Source organism: Odocoileus virginianus, chromosome 6 (genome assembly GCF_023699985.2).
Source record: "Odocoileus virginianus isolate 20LAN1187 ecotype Illinois chromosome 6, Ovbor_1.2, whole genome shotgun sequence".
Taxonomy (NCBI): Eukaryota; Metazoa; Chordata; class Mammalia; order Artiodactyla; family Cervidae; genus Odocoileus; species Odocoileus virginianus.
This window is the reverse complement of record NC_069679.1, coordinates 3,667,950-3,684,851: the sequence shown is the minus strand read 5'-3', so window position 1 is coordinate 3,684,851 and position 16,902 is coordinate 3,667,950. Positions and strand designations below refer to the sequence as shown.

General features: G+C 41.7%; 1 protein-coding gene across 4 annotated transcripts; it reads right to left on the bottom strand.

Moving 5' to 3' along the window:
• Positions 1 to 741: 741 nt before the first annotated feature.
• On the bottom strand, positions 742 to 16,890 carry BHMT2 (betaine--homocysteine S-methyltransferase 2). Of its 4 annotated transcripts, none has more exons than XM_070468599.1 (8): positions 16,812 to 16,890; positions 11,649 to 11,781; positions 9,812 to 9,903; positions 8,618 to 8,809; positions 6,664 to 6,811; positions 5,384 to 5,566; positions 4,912 to 5,140; positions 742 to 1,753 (listed from the first exon to the last, which is right to left on the bottom strand). In XM_070468599.1, exons 1-8 carry the CDS (start codon positions 16,842 to 16,844, stop codon positions 1,672 to 1,674), a joined length of 1,092 nt encoding a protein of 363 aa, XP_070324700.1. In that variant the 5' UTR covers positions 16,845 to 16,890; the 3' UTR covers positions 742 to 1,671. The 4 variants fall into 4 exon arrangements, with proteins under 4 accessions (XP_070324700.1, XP_070324699.1, XP_070324702.1 ...); XM_070468598.1 differs by lacking the exon at positions 16,812 to 16,890 and adding an exon at positions 16,526 to 16,736; XM_070468601.1 differs by lacking the exon at positions 16,812 to 16,890 and adding an exon at positions 10,561 to 10,766 and having other exon boundaries at positions 11,649 to 11,738.
• Positions 16,891 to 16,902: the final 12 nt, after the last annotated feature.

The following is a 16,902-nucleotide window of genomic DNA, read 5'->3' as shown; positions in this document are numbered from 1 at the left end:
AAAGCTTAACATTCAGAAAACTAAGATCATGGCATCTGGTCCCATCACCTCATGGGAAATAGATGGGGAGACAGTGGAAATAGTCGGAGACTTTATTTTTGGGGGCTCCAAAATACTGCAGATGGTGACTGCAGCCATGAAATTAAAAGACGCTTACTCCTTGGAAGGAAAATTATGACCAACCTAGATAGCATGTTAAAAAGCAGAGACATTACTTTGCCAACAAAGGTCTGTCTGTTCAGGGCTATGGTTTTTCCAGTGGTCATGTATGGATGTGAGAGTTGGACTATAAAGAAAGCTGAGCGCCGAAGAATTGATGCTTTTGAACTGTGGTGTTGGAGAATACTCTTGAGAGTCCCTTGGACTGCAAGGAGATCCAACCAGTCCATCCTAAAGGAGATCAGTCCTAAGTGTTCATTGGAAGGCCTGATGCTGAAGCTGAAACTCCAATACTTTGGCCACCTCATGTGAAGTGTTGACTCATTGGAAAAGACCTTGATGCTGGGAGGGATTGGGGGCAGGAGGAGGAGGGGATGACAGAGGATGAGATGGATGGATGGCATCACTGACTCGATGGACATGAGTTTGGGTAACCTCCGACAGCTGGAGATGGACAGGGAGGCCTGGCGTGCTGTGGTTCATGGGGTCACAAAGAGTCGGACACGACTGAGCGACTGAGCTGAACTGATTACTTTCCAAAAATATCCATGAAATTTAAATGTTCAAACACTACAAAAGAAATTATTTTTAATTTTATTAACTATTACAAATTGATGCATTGTTTTGAAAAATAGAGAAATCAGCACATAACAAAATAGCTCAAACAATGTCAAGAAAATATTAGACTGTGACAGATTTGAACTCTGACTTTTACAAACATCTTCTTCAGCTGTTAATCTATTTTTACTTATTTATTTACTTATTTAAAATAATCAACAATAAGTGTTTCACTGAGCATCTATTACTATGCCTGGCACAATGCTAAATACTTTGAGGAAAAATATAAGAAGCATCTCACATGGTCCTTGTCCTTAGTGGTTTATAATCTAACTATTTATGATTTATAGAGATACATTGAAAAAATTCTGGGACCTAATACCTTTAAGTAAAATTATCTTTGAACCTAATCACTTTGGAAGGTTATATGATTATTTTTTTAAAATCCTAAAATATTTTATGCATCTGTTCCTTTGGGATTGCCTTTGGAGTCATTATATAAGTCACCTAAGAAAGGCAGACTCATTGCTTTAATTTTAGTTTAGAATGCTGCTCTATCCTTCTGTACATAGTGTAGTCACCTGAATTAATCACTGTGTTTGTTGCTCACTAACTTTGGGTTATTTTAAAATCTCACATTCACCCTAACTGGCAAGTTTTACTATTGTTGATGCCCTTCCAAAGCATGTCCTACAGCACTACTGGACAGTCAGTACCTGGAGGATGAGAAGCCTTTCTCATCAGCTTTGCATCTTACCCAGCATCCAGCTCTCACTTAAGCACAGCAGGACTGTAAGACAAACCCTGTGTTGAATTGTCAGCACATAAGCTGGCACTTGTTCAACAGCTGGAGACGACAGGGTGGGCTGAGGATAGAGGCACAGAAGCATTCCAGTTGGGGTTTGAGGGGGATTTCTCTCCATTCTGCTGTTTCATATTTTCTTTCATTACTCCTTAGGCATCTGGCTTTGACAGTGAAGGACAGAGAGGTCTACCAGAAGCCGGCCGCAGATTCTCCCAATACTCCCTTCTAGCCCTGCATTTGAAAAGATATATAGTTAATCAGTGAAAAGATTTATGTCTATTTTATAAGCCAATATATTATGTGTGTGTGTGTGTGTGTGTGTGTGTGTGTAGGCTAAATACAACTAAGTTTGGTGGATGATCAGGCTAAGGTAGAATTTCAGTTTTAACATATACACAGAAAATCTGTGCCCATATCCATTAATTTCAGGAGTCTTTCTATATTTATATTCTCAATAACAATCACTGGGTTTCAAATTGCCTTTCAGAAAAAGACAATGTGTTTGAATTTTACATGTTTTTGTGAATTTTATTCATCCAGAAATATCTGGCAGGATCCTTCTAACCCTACTCAATGTTTTAACATAATGACAAGTATATGAAGCCAGTTTTAAAAAAAATTTAATTAAGTTACTTTTGGCTGTTCGGGGTCTTCACTGCTGCTTGGGCTTTTCTCTGATTGCCATGAGCGGAGGCTGCTTTCTAGCATACGGACTTCTCAGTGCAGAGTCTTCTCTTGCTGTGGAACACAGGCTCTGCAGTGCTCAGGTTTCAGGGTGTTGCAGTTTCCAGGCTCAGAGCACAGGTTCAATAGTCACAGTGCGTGGGCTTAATTGCTCTGAGGCATGTTGGACCCTCCCTGACCAGGGACTGAACCCGTGTCTCCTGCATTGGCAGGTGGATTCTTTACTGCTGAGCCACCGGGGAAGCCCCTGAAGCCAGTTTTTAACATAACGAGACGAAGTAAAATTCTTTAGAAACTAACTAAAAACAGAATACAAATCACGCAGTATTTGTATCTTGTTTTTAGGAAAGGAAAGAACACAAGGTTCCTGGTCACAGACTTTTGTGTTAAATATATTTTTACAGTTTTTTTCACTTTACTTATGAAACAACTAATAAACCAGTTTTTTTTTTGGATGATGAAAATGTCAGAAGTCTATAGGTTTTTGGGTAATCACAACTCTTTGTGAACATCAGTATGTTTGGGAGTTTAGGGTACAAGAAATGTCCGCCTTTAGTCTATAGAATAATGTTTTAAGTTGCTAATGAATTCCAAAGATCCTTAGACAATGTATATTAAAATAAGCCATTTCTCACTTATCTGAACTATTTAAATCATCATCAAAGTATGCTTTCCTCACCTTTTAATTATGTTTCTATTTAGTCCTTTTTTTTCTAAGCATGAGACCTTTAAAAAAATCTTTCTGGATAAATATCCATATCTTTCAGAAGAAATGTTTGCCTAAATGATTTCTTGCATGTGTCTACAATATAAACATATTTGCATTCAGAAAGTTGTCCCAGTTAAAAAATGAAGACTATTCTAAATCTCTTCCCCACTGAAATGGATAAAGTACAAAAATGGATTAAAGACATAATAGCACTGATTAGAGAAGATGGCAGAGAAGATAGCTGGTTTATGAAATATGGAAAAGTGATGGCATTGTTTGACAGGAGAAAGAGAGGGAGATGGGAAGAGGATAATTTGAAACAGAATAGTGATTTAAGGAGCCTCCCAGAAAAGTGCCTCCAACAATAAAGTGATTGATTGTAACAAACAGCATAATCTAGATACTGGAAAACCTTAGAGAAGGGGAAGGCCTGTTATTCTTCTTTCAACAATAGAAAAGAAAGTTAATTAGACATTCCTATAAAACCACATGCTGTATAAGGAAGTTGTAGTCCAACTCTGATGTAAATTAAAATATGACATGAATTTGGACCATGAATGGAATGTAAAAGGAGAGACTCAATTTGACCTTGATGCTGTGAACATTCTCCTACGCAGGGCTCAGGTTCTGTGAAATAGGTTTATTTCTATTTCTCTTGGTTCTGTAATGAATAATGTTTAGAAAATCATGACATAGTTACCAAGATATTAGATTGGAAATTTGATTAGTGGCACAAGATATGATATTAAAGCAAGACAGACACTCTGCAGAATTTTCAGAGTAGGTGGCTAAGAGCCAGTCAGCTGACTTACTGACTCTACACTGGAAAATCAGATCACAGAGACCAATGAGTTGGATACTTTGCTTGTGGTTAAACTGAGATTAGACCACACTCTTAGAGTTCATCTCCATAAAGGAAGGGTGAAAAGCCTTGTAGCCAGTTTTGAGTCTAATAGGAGAGGGTGCGTCTAAAATCAGGCTCAGGAGAAATACCAAGAAGGAAAATGAGACTCTCACAAATGGGGTATATCTGTAGTTGACCTATTGAGAAAGTCAGGATCTGAGGGTGAAGCAGAGAAAAAAATTTTACAGAAAAATGCAATGCCTGTAGCATGAGAAATAACACAAGTTCCTGGTGGAAACCTCTGTAAATACACTCATGAGGACCTGCCAGGCCCAGGGAGTGTGGTCTTATAACAGTGTGCCCGTCAGGCTGTAGCAGTTTACTGCTTTTCCAGCTTCTCTCCTCACTCTTTGAATCTGGAGAGGTCAGAAACAGTGACCAGCAATGTGGGAAGGGAGGGTTGGAAGCACAAGACAGAGAAAGAGAAAGATCAGATGAGCCATCCCTGCTTTCCTACATATTAAAATCTTCTGCTAGAAAAAAGGAGAATTTTAAGCTTGAAACAAGTTCCAAGTTTTGATTTCACATGGAATTGAACACTTAATTACTGAATTGCCATTGTGTTTTCTTATACTGTGTTTAGTTATAAACACTGATGATCTAAAAGGAATGGTATACCATAAAGAAACCAAGTACGTGAGGGAGGAAAAGTGAAAGAAAATAGAGGACGTCAATTCTTATTTTACAGAGAATGGAATCAAGAGATACTGCCTCATATTAATGGATTAAAAAATAGGTGGTTAAATATGAAACTCAAACTTGTAAAGATAACTAACAGAACAAGCAAAGATGTAACAAGGCAAAATTGGCAAAAGGAGAACAGGGAAAGTGGGGAGATCATCTGATTTAAATTTCTCAGCTTTCATAATTACCACTTAAAGTTGATGAAACAAGAGTTAGAGGAACAAGACTTCAAAACATAAATGGCAAATAAGTTACCCCTGGGATAGGATAGATGTCAAGAATGGGGTGGCTTTTACCCTTCATTTTATACATTTCTATACTTATGAATTTTTATTACCACGTGCATGCATAATGTTAACAATAAATGAGATTAGAGGAAAATAGTAATGTTAATTTAAAAATTCCTACCTGGCTCTAATCCAGGGTTTGGTGTGTGTACTGAGACCACTTCCCCAGCTGCCATGTTTTTCTGAAGCCAGTGGTAAAAATCCCCTCTCCGGGGCCAGCTCCTCTGCAATCGCTCTGATGTGATAAGGTTCAAAGCCACAGCACCCGCCTATGTACCTGACCCCCAGGTTGTAGGCTTCTCTGGCATACTTTTGAATATCCCATCTGGTTGCAACTCTGGGCTCCAGCACTGTAATACAATAGATACGGTACTTCTGTTACCACCTCTGTTTTCAACTGTATTTTTTTTTCAACAGCAAAACTAAATTTTAGAGTATGAGTTCTTCAGATAGCTCATTTTTGATTGACACTGAATGCCTTTGTCTTATGCAACCTCGTATTATAAGTCTGGGTTGTGTTATAGTTGTTCCTTACAGCCATTTCTATTTTGTCACAAGAAATCACAAGGTCTCTAATATGCACCCGAGCTCACCAAAGGGATATTCAGGGAGATCCAGAAACCCTCCTTTGCCACAGTCGGGCATGTGGAACCCCAGGGACTGCACCATAAAGTGTGCTTTCAGCCCTGCAGCCTGTAGGGCTTCCTTCATGAGGCTCATGGTCTTCAGGCTGGTCCAGGGCCCAAATTGGCAGTTCACACCAACAACTGAAGCCCCTGTGCAAAGAAATACATTTATTTACTTGTTTCACAATTTATTTACTTGTTTATTTTTTAAAATTGAAGTCTAGTTGATTTACAATGCTGTATTAGTTTCAGATGTACAGTGAAGTGATTCAGTTGAACATATATATAAATATATATATTCTTTTCAGATTCTTTTTCATTATAGGTTGTTACAAGATACTGAATATAGTTCCCTGTCCTATACAGTAGGTCCTTGTTGTTTATTTTATATATGAGAATGTGTATCTGTTAACCCCAAACACTTAATTTATCTCTTCCCACTTCCTGTTCCCCTTTGGTAACTATAAAGTTTGTTTTCTAAGTCTGTGAGTCTTTTTCTGCTTGGTAAATAAGTTCATTTGTATTATTTTATTAGATTCCACATATAAGTGATATGTGATATGATATTTGTCTTTCTCTGTCTGACTTCATTTCTATAGACTGACAACAAAACATCAGAAAGAGAAATTAAGGAAACAATCCCATTTACCACTGTATCAAAAAGAATAAAATACTTAGAAATAAACCTACTTACCTAAGGAGGCAAAAGACCCGTACTCTGAAAACTATAAGACACTGATGAAAGAAACGGAACATGATACAGACAAATGGAAAGCTCTTGGATTGGAAGAATCAATATTTTAAAAATGATCCTACCACCCAAGGCAATCTACAGATTCAATGTAATTCCTATTGAATTATGAATGGCATTTTCCCCAAAACTAGAGCAAATAATTTTAACATTTGTATGTAAATACAGAAGGCCCTGAGGAGCCAAAACAATCTTGAGAAAGAGGAACGGAGCTGGAGGAATCCCTGACTTCTGTCGGTACCACAGAGATACAGTTCGGTGCAGTTTGTACCAAGTACAGTTTGGTACTGGCACAAAAATAGACACAGAGATCTTTTTTTTTTAATAGTTGGAAGGTGCCTTAGAAATTAGCTATCCCCCTCCACTTCTTAAGTTTTACTGCTAAAGAAATCAATTCCAATTAACTATTTCCAAACTGCTCTCCCAACCTTAAGGAACATTGTTAACTTTCATAAACAATAACTGAACTGCTTATCACACCATGGGTCCACATTACCTGCCTTCACCAGCTTCACAGCACATTCTCCAGGTGTTACACCATGCATGTCTCCCTCTGGGCCTATGCACATAGTGGCTGCCACAGGCTTTCCAGATTCTTTTAAGACTTCTACAGCCCACACAGCTTCTACAGCATGTTCAAAATACTAAGAGAAATTTAGTGTTTTTCTATTGGTCCAAATAGAAAGCAGACTTTAAGTGGTAGACCATAAATGTTGCAAAACACAGTTATAAAAATTACCAAATATATGTAATAAAATGTGCTAAGTAATGTGCCTTTATCAGACTGACTAAAGAAATTTTTTTCTGAGTAAATTTTAATTCTTTTAACAATAACATATAGATTTTCATTCAGATATTATACTATTAATAAAAAAGGACTTTAAAGTAGTTGAGTACTTAAAATTATGATTTTGAAGGAACAAAAGTTTTATTTATAAATTTTGGACTTTTTTTTTTTCTAATGTAACTAGGGTGGTCTCTGAAGAATAGTGAATACTTTTTTATGCTTTACACTTCAAAATACTTTTCTATTCACTTCTAGTTAGATAGTCATACGCTCATGACCATGTCAGTCTCTAAGTCATGTCCTACTCTGTGCGACCCCATGGACTGTAGCCCACCAGGCTCCTCTGTTCAGAGATTTTCCAGGAAAGAATACTGGAGTGGGTTGCCATTACCTTCTCCAGGGGCATCTTCCTGACCCAAGATTTGAAACCACGTCTCCTGTGTCTCCTTCATTAGTAGGAGGATACCACCGAGCCACCTGGGAAACCCTGTTATTCATAAGTGCTCCATAAAATAGGAAGGGAAATATGATTATTTCCCCAGGTGAGAATATTGAAGCACAGAGAAGGGAGGCAACCTATTGAGTGTCCTTGCTGACGGTGGAGCAGACACCTTGTCTGGTAAACCCAGGCCATTTGCCGGGGTGCTTCCCCTGCACTTAAGGAACTCCCTTAAGTGCCACAACTGAAGAGCTGATCCTAGTTTAAGTACGTGGAGAAAAGCTAGCAGAAATCTCTGTGTTTCTCCCTTCTTGACTTAGATTCTGCAGAAGCAATATGTGAGTAATCGCAGAGAAAGTCCAAAGAGAGGCTTTTAAAAAAACTTGTGTCCTCACCCATGTGGAGAACACACAGGGTGGAGTTTGCCTTCATTTTTGTAGATGACTTTTTCCAGGTGGATTAGCCAGGTGGGTAGCCCTAAGCCTTGAGAAGGTTGATAAAGCAAGGTCTCTCATAGATTCAGTAGGATGACTGGAGAACTAGCAGTTGGGAGGCTATTGACACTGTCAAGGGTAAAGGCCTGGGTTGATGCCTTGACTCAGACAGTAGCCTTCATGATGGGAAATAGGGAGATGGGAGGAAGAGAATACTCTCAGACTTCATGTGTAGTCGATGACAACTTTCATTGATTCTAACTTCAAAATATTGCTCATGGTTACAACTTTAGTGAAAGCAGAGAGATGGGGTGAGCAAGGCATGGACAGAGGTGGGCAAGTAAACTGCTGCTTGGTCTTGAGTGTTACTGGGGGGCCTGGAGGAGCCCCAGGAGCTGCCTATCCTCTAGGTTTTGCTCCCTGACAGCCTCTACTCCCCAGCCCCCAGCTCCTTCCTGCCCTGCCTCTCCTGTAGAAGACGCTCCCAGAATCCCTGTCCCCATCCTCTTACCCTACATTGTAGGGTCCCCCAAGAGTCAGCTGCTACAACCACCCAGAATAAGACCAAAGGCTACAGGTAGGCCTCTCGTGGCTCCGTTCTTTGGCTTCACAGAGAACCTAGCACACAAGCGAGAGGATGTTGGCCTTGACCACAGTGCATGTAAGCAAACCTTTGACCATGCACAGGCAGGGAATGAGGGCACAGGGGGGGCCAATACTCTTATGAAAGTTGAAGACTATGCAGTTATATCAAAATATAGTTAATTTTTTCCCTATGACATTGGCTTACCTCTGCAATCAAGAAATCTACATTTTTCCTGGCAAAAATCTCTAGCTGTAGTCGAAAAAGCTTTTTAATTCTAACTTCATCCTTGTGGTGCGCGTACAACGATGTCTGGCAGATCCCCCCTGCTACCAAAGCATCCCCTTTGTCGGCTACTTCTCTGGCGAGGTCACAGGCAGCGGTGTTTACAGCTTCCCACTGAAGTGAGAGAGCAAGAGTTCACATGGTGAGCCTGGCATTTGAAAGGTGGAATGTAATAAATAACAAAGAGGGCAATGAGCAAGTGGCATGAGTGCAAGACACTGGTTTAACCTGAAATTCAAGAAGACCAGCAGAGCTGGGTACCATCTCCTATACTCCCAATGAGCTTATATTTCCATTATTGTACTTAACCACACTGGATCTTACTGAAGGCTCATTGTTGGAGAATCCCATGGACAGAGGGGCCTGGCGGGCTATAGTCCATTGGGTTGCAAGGAGTCAGACACGACTAGGCGACTTTGCACGCATGCGTGTGCCTCCCCAATGGGCTGTGAGCCACTTCAGAATAGAGTCTATGTCTTTGTATCGTCTCTGTATTTAGCACAGAGAATGGACTATAACATGTACTCAGTAAACATTGGTTGGTTGAATGAATAAATGGGCATTAACGTTTACAAGTATTCATACTCTCCATTTGCAGAATATCTCGCAATACTTCCATATCCTTCACCTTAGCCATTTCCCCCAACAACCCAATGCATGTAAGCATCAGTTATCACACAGCCAGTAGATGGCAAAGTTGGGTATCAAACCCAGTTCTTCTCATTCTTAGCCAGTGATGCTGTCTTCCCTAGAACCATCCTGTCTGCAGATGTCAGAAAAAGAAGAGTGTGAAATGAGAAGGTAAAGAGAGAGATCTATAGTGTCCTTTCTCAACAAAAACATAGCACAGAGGATGGCCATGCCCTTCCAATAGCCTGTTTTCCCCCAGTCCCATCCCCTACCCTTCCCTTAGATAAACGGACAAAAAATATTTATTTTTTACATAAGTTTACATAATTATTAATTACTTAATGAATATTCTACGTGGAGGAATTTGTAATAAAGCATAGTACCGCATCAGGTCAGTTCCATGGATTCTCTTAAAGAGGCTATTTTTATTACAGATGACCCCTCTTCCCACCCCGCCCCACCCCCAGCTGCCACATTGTAGTCTACCTGACTTCCCATATTGTCTTCACTGGCAGAAAAGGTGAAAGTCTGCATGACATCTGATCCCGCCCTCAAGAATTCCATGTGAAGCTGACGAACTGCAAAGGAGTTGCTTTTTATTTTCCATTGAAATAAAAAAAAGTAAAAATCACAGAAACTAACATTTTTAGCAGCAGCTCATCCACTCACATCTCTTTCAATCACACACACTTCCAAACCGAGTACTTATACAGAAGTTGCAGATTCAGGTCTGTAGAATTCGGGGACGGGAAAGGGCAGAGTGCATACCAGAGGGGGGCTGTTGAGCATAACCTCATGTTGACCTGCCAGTGGGCCTCTTGGCCTGGTGCAGTCACAGGCAGGCCTCAAGTCTGGGTTGGCCCACTGGTCCTTGGTCTCTTGGTCTAAAGAGGGCCTATCCATTTGCCAGTGTCAAGAAGGATGTAGCTGGTCTACGTATGGTCAGTAGTGGGAAGCCCTCAAAGTAGAATGAGGGAATTCTCACAGTGGGCAGAATGCAGATGATGGAGTCGACTTGAGCAGCTGCGGAGATGCGGCCAGAGAGCTTTCCTTGTCCATCAGACACGCCTTCTTCTTGCTCTTCATCCCCCTCCCTCCCACCTGAATCTCTATCCTACTATTTCAGCACTTTCTTCCTGGGAGCTCAAAAAAGATCTTCTAAAATTAAGAATGAGTTCTTCTTGGGCCAGAAGAAGTCTCCCTGCTAACACCAGAAAGACAGAACTTTGTCCTACCATCTAACTCTGAGTGTCTGATGGAACAGTAATCACGGCCATTGGGTACTTAGATGCTGGGCATTTCATGTGGGTTAACTCATGAGTCCTCACAAGCAGCCCATGTCATTCTCCTGTGTGACAGATGAAGAAACTGATCCTCAGAGGTCAAAAGACTTGTCCGGGGTCACTCAGCTGGTCAGTAAAACCCACGTTTGTCTGATACACTGTGCATGTATGAACAAAACAAGAGCAAATCAAAAGTTCAATCCCAGCTTGTATACTGTTTCACCCATTTCTTCTTTAGCTGTATTTCTCACTTTAATTTAGGAAGCAAATACAAAAAAGAGCAAACTTTATAGAATTAAAGTTTCAATTTGATGTTACCAACCAATCCTATCACAGTTTCTACCTCCAAATCTTTTTTCAGCCAAGAGGATGAAGTAAAACTGTGTTTATTTCTTTGCCCCTCTTCTCCCCTCAACAGAACTGGGCTGTCTCCTGTCTAAGCTCTATTAAGTTTAAAAGTGAAAGTGGAAGTTGCTCAGTTGTGACCAACTTTCCATGGAATTCTCCAGACCAGAATACTGGAGTGGGTAGCCTCTCTCTTCTCCAGGGGATCTTCCCAACCCAGGGATCAAATCCAGGTCTCTTGCATCGCAGGCGGGTTCTTTACCAGCTGAGTTACCTGGAATTACCATTAATCATCCCTATCAAACATACTGTTTAAATAGCATATGCAAATTAAACAGAAGGATGACTCCGAAGCAATAATAATTTTACTGTCTTACAGAAACTCTTGAATATACATAAGGTAAATATTCATGGAATAAATATTAGAATATATATTTTAGCATGCTCTATATATAAAGATGCAAGTGTGTGTGTGAGAGAGAGAGAGCGAGCGTGATCACACACACACAGAGCGGGGAGGATGGGAGAGAAAGAAGCCACTTCTGTTTGATTCATGTACAGCCACTATCACCACATCTTAGCAAATTTGGCAAGTGAAACAGTCCTTAGAAAACGCTCGCTATTATTTATCTTCTCTCAGCTGGATTTAAGCAGTTGTCACCCCGGTAACCACTGAGGGTGATGCGGGCACCTACCTGCGTCTGGATGCTCTACCACGGCTTCTGGAGTCCAGAGCCCAGCCTTCACGTAGCCCCTCTTCTCCAGAGTTAGGAGAAAGCTGCCATCTCCAACCACAACCTCCCCACTATCCAGCCGTTCCAAAAGGCCCTGAAGAATAGAAGGAAAAATCACCTAAGACCATTCTTTCATTTTTCCTAAAAGCAGTTTCCAATTGTAGGAAAGGTGGGTACAGTGCTCTTATAGCTCAGTTTTGTGAAAATCATCTGTGCCTGATGGTATTTCAGAAAATTTGAGTAGACTCTATTGGACAATCCAGGTACTTGTCTTGCCCCAAGTTCTGTGACTACTTTTTCTCAAATACCATTTAATCTGAATCAAATTATAGTGAAAATGCTGATTCCATGATATTTTGGTTTTTCAAGATGTTTGTGGCAGACACTGCTGATCGCCTAACTAATGTGCATTTTTTTCTCCTCATGTTTGCTAATGTATTTTGTTTGGCGAGACAATGTCCCCAACTTAAAAAAAATTCTCGGGTCTCAGGCTCCTTTGCTGTGGGGGACTGGCCGTGTGACACAGTGGTGGCCGATGGATATAAGTAAAAGCCTGCTGAACATTTCTATAAGAGATTTGTTTTCCTGATAGAGATGCCCACACCCTTCCATCTTATCCCTTTTTCTCCTTCCTGTCTGGAATATCAGCTCAAGTCCTGGTGCCACAGCCATCATCTTGCAGCCATGCCATCGAAAGCCACGTGCTAAGGCTGAGGGTACAGGTTGATAACTGCAGCCTGGTGTCTTGACGACAGCTTAGAGGAGCTGCAGACGCCGTGGACTGTGACTGCATTTTTCAGGTGAGAAGAATAAACCTCTTTTTTGTGTGAACCATTGGACATAATCCCACTAGACACAGCATTTGCCCTACATTTTCCAGCATATTCCCAGACTTGTTATCATTCGGTACTCTTAACAAGTCTGGGAGCTAGGCAGGGCAGACAGTTTTTATTGCAATTTTGTAAATGAGGACACTGAGGTTCAGAGAGGCTGAGTGAATTGCTCAAGATCATAGAACTCAGTAGGTAAAACAGTAGATGTCAGACCTTCTAAATTCCTAATCTAGTCTCTATTTTGCCACCTTTCTAGTCAGCCCACCTATAACCTGAATAAAAGATTGCATCCAGAGCAGTTATCCAAGGGCTAATGGTGTCCACTGAGTACAAAGTACATCCCCAGATACCTACATCCTCTCATTTCCTTCAGGTCATTTGTCAAGTGTCATTTTTTTCCAGAGAGACCTTCTTTTTGATTTATAAAAACTGCAAATACTCCCATGGGAATCCTTATACTTCTTGCATAGACTACATTAGTTGAAGATATAACCTTTTTCTCTCTTTTTTATTTTTTAAATTTTGAAAGTATGATAACACATTTACAGGAGGCTTGGAAAATACAGAACAAAGTTATGTATAGTTGATTTTTTAAGTACATAAATTAAGATTTTTAGTTGGGATTTCAATATCAGATTCTCAAAAATTAGTAGAATGAATATACAGAAAGAAGAACATAGTAGATCTGAATAGCACCAAGTGTCTCCTAGTTTATAGTCTATGGGAACTTGAATAAAATTTGTATCCTACTGTTGTGTGAAAGTTGTATAAATCTTAACTAGGTTGAGTTGGTTTGAAGATACGACCTTTTAGTGAAAATATCGGCCAGTTCATCTCAGCTCTGCCTACAGCGGGACACAGAGCAGTGCATGAACAGGTGAGCTGCCCCTCGTAACCGCCACATCTGCAGCTCAGGAAGGTACATTAGACGTGGTGGCCCTGAGGCTAAACACCGGGCCACCGTGCTTCTCCACCTTCCTGTGGAGGGAAGGGGAATGCAGCTCAGCTGTGTCAGCCAGAAACACTGTTTTGGCAGAGAGCGCCTGACTCTGGTTATTTCTCCATACTTCATATCCAAAGATAAATTTTAGCTGAATGTAGAAGAAATGTTAATGTATTCTATGATTCTCACCTCTCTCCCTACTCCCTCCATGGAGTGAAATTTGCTCCTTTCATTTTGTACTTTGGAAACATGAAAAGGGCTTAAACTTTCACTGAGACCTTCCCACATACTAGGCCCAGTTTCTAGGCAAGAGGGATAAACACTGGACTAATGGTCGCTGCCCTCAAGAAGCTCCAAGCACTGGTTGCCTTGGGGAAGGCCATCGCATCAACAGACCGTCACAGCACAGGGCAGTGACTAAACGCTGCAGACGGACGTGGAAGAGAGAATCAAAGGTGTCATCATTTGTCTAAGGTTCCAAACTGAAAATCTAACACATTTCAACGAAGTTAACTTTGTTAACAGTGGGACTGAATGTTACACATCCAACAATTCTAGAGGGGAAAATATTAACACACAATTTGGCTGTTATAAGTTAATCTCTCACCTCCCACATCTGATCTGTCATAGGGTTACACCAAGCATATCTATTTAACACATCTCACATATGTCCCCTCCCCCATCCTTACTGCCCTAGGACTATTGTAATGGTCTCCAGTTCACTCCAGCCCACTCTAAACTATCTTCCACTGCTGCCAGAACAAAGCCTTGTCTGACCTACTCTTATTTATTTTTACATCCCCTTTTGCCTCTTGCTGAAGTTCATATACCTTCTATTCCTATATCCATCATCTGTGTGGCAGTATCTGGTTATTCACCTGTTGCCTCTGTTTGGCTGGAAGATGCTTGAGGCTCAGGTGGCAAGCCTGTCTTGTCACCTTGTCTCTCTACCTGATACAGCACCCACCGTGAAGTGAAGTGACAGTCGCTCAGTCCTGTCCAATTCTTTGCGATCCCATGGACTATAGCCTGCAAGGCTTCTCTGTCCATGGAATTCTCCAGGCAAGAATACTGGAGTGGGTTGCCATTCCCTTCTCCAGGGGATCTTCCTGACCCAGGGATCGAACCTGGGTCTCCCACCTTGCAGGCAGATTCTTTACCATCTGAGCCACAGGGGAAGTAGGCCCTTAATCAACTATGCCAAGAGTTAGCAGATGACTGGACTGGTTTGAAAATGTCATGTATCTCATATGTTACAAGTTTGGTCCTGACAAGGAGGGAAAAAACAATACTCGAACAGAAAATTAGCTAGGGTTTTAAGAAAATGATGGTGGAAATTTGACTGTTGCCTTCATGATAACAAGTAAGACCTTTTGATCTGTTATTTGGATGTTTGTCCAGCATTTTAAAATTTTGCCAGTTTCCTAAACAGCTATTAGGAAAATAAATGATCAAGATATGCATTCAGAGCATCTTTCAGCCCCTCTTTCACTGCTAGACTTACCACCTCAGTTAACTGCTACACCTTCACAATCTAAATATAGCTCTAAAATGACAGAGGACTGGGTAAAATAAAGAACACTGTAAATTATTTGCACTATGTCTGTATTTTCACTCCATCCTCCCTTTCTGTTTGGCAGTGACTCTCCCTGGGATCTGAGTGAGCTCTGAGAGGCATGGATGCCCTTTTTTTGCAGATAGCAGTATCTAGACCTCTTGGATTTAAGATCTGGCTTCAGGGCCCCTTTATTCATATACAGAGGAGTAGGGCAACTTCACTTTGTGGCAGGAAGCTGCCAGAGGTCCAGTCTACTTAAAATATCTCTCCATCTGTCTGAAACTGCCACCAGGACTGCTCATTTGTATTAAAGAAAGCAACTGGAGCTGTCCTCTGTGGCAGTTAAATGAATTCTTAAGATGCACCTGTTAGCTAAAAGAGTGGTGAGGTGAGCTCTACCCCACTAACATTTAACTCCCAGGCCCACATTAGCATGGACTCTCATATGAAAATCTTGGTGTTGCAAAGAGCAGAGGCCAGTAGGGAATAGAACAGGGAAAGCATATATTAAAAAAAAAAAAAAAGCCTTTAAAGAAATGGATTGAAAAGTAAGCATAGTATTAGAGAAAGCAATCAGCATAAGGTTCTTCTTTTTATCATGCTTATTTTCTTCAATGCCTATATTTTACTTTTATAATCAGAAAAACATCTCCAAAATATGTTTTGTTAAGTTTTTAAAACTCATATTCCACAACTTATGTAACTACTACCATTATTGTGTCTTTCTTACAGTGCATGTATAAATATTTTTATGTAGTTGGGATCAGTCTGTGACATATCATATCTCCTTTTGTAACTTATTGCCAAAGCACTTTGCCTGTTTCCACACTCAACTTTTTTAATTGGCTGCCTGATAACTTATTAAGTGAATGATCTTTATTTACAGAGCCCAGGACTGTGGGGCATCTTGGTTGCCCCTATCTTTTTAGTACAAATGAAATGGTGGTGCACGCTTCCACTTCTATCTTGCCACTGCCTTGCCCACCCTCTCTTCTGAATTACCTGGCACAAGTGGCTTGCTCTGAGACGTTTGGAGATGTTCCACGTCCAAGTTCATGCCCTTCCTAATTGTGTTTTGTCACCCCCTCCTCCCCACCGCGCGCACATCTAGCGTGAAAATGGGGGAACAGGGCGACAGCTGGCAAGCACATCAGGAAAGGGGAGCTAGGAGACCAGTACTGCAGGACTACGTGAGGTGGAGCCCCTACCCCTCCGCCCAGCACGCCCCCACCCTCCACCCCGCTGCGGGTCTGAGGTGTCCGCGTCCGGGACCGGTTTCAGGCTAGTAGAAGGCTTGGGGGGTTCAGACAACCGCTCTTCCTCAAACGTGGGAGGAACACGCTCTGGGACAGTTGAATAGAAGAGCTGCGGGTGCAGGTGGGTTGAGGGTAGAAAACGTGAGCGCCACCTAAATCTGAAAGGCTGGATTTCAAATACCTGCTCCGCCTGGACCCGATCTATGAGCCTGAACTAGTCTGCTGAGTCTGAGCCTCAGTTTCCTCACCTGTAAAATGGGAATAAAAGTGAAGCGGAGATCGTTTGCATAGAGCACTCGCGCGGTGCAGGGTACCAAGGCGAGGCTCCATAACTGGTACCCAAGATTGCTATCATCCTGACACCTAGGCATACTGTAGTCCTGGCGACTCGCGAGGGGGTAAACGGAGGCTCAGAGCCCTCCAGGTGCCTCGCCCGGGCCGCAGAGCTTGGCCAGGGACTGAGATGGAGCCCTCCGGCCAGGAGGGCTGAGTACCGGGCTCCCCGAAACTCACCTTCTTGACTCTGAAACTCACCTTCTTGACTCTGGGCCCCCGGGTCGGGGCCATCGCGCCTCTGCGGCGCAGCGCGGGGAGGCGGGAGCGCACGCAGCCAGGAGCCCGCCCC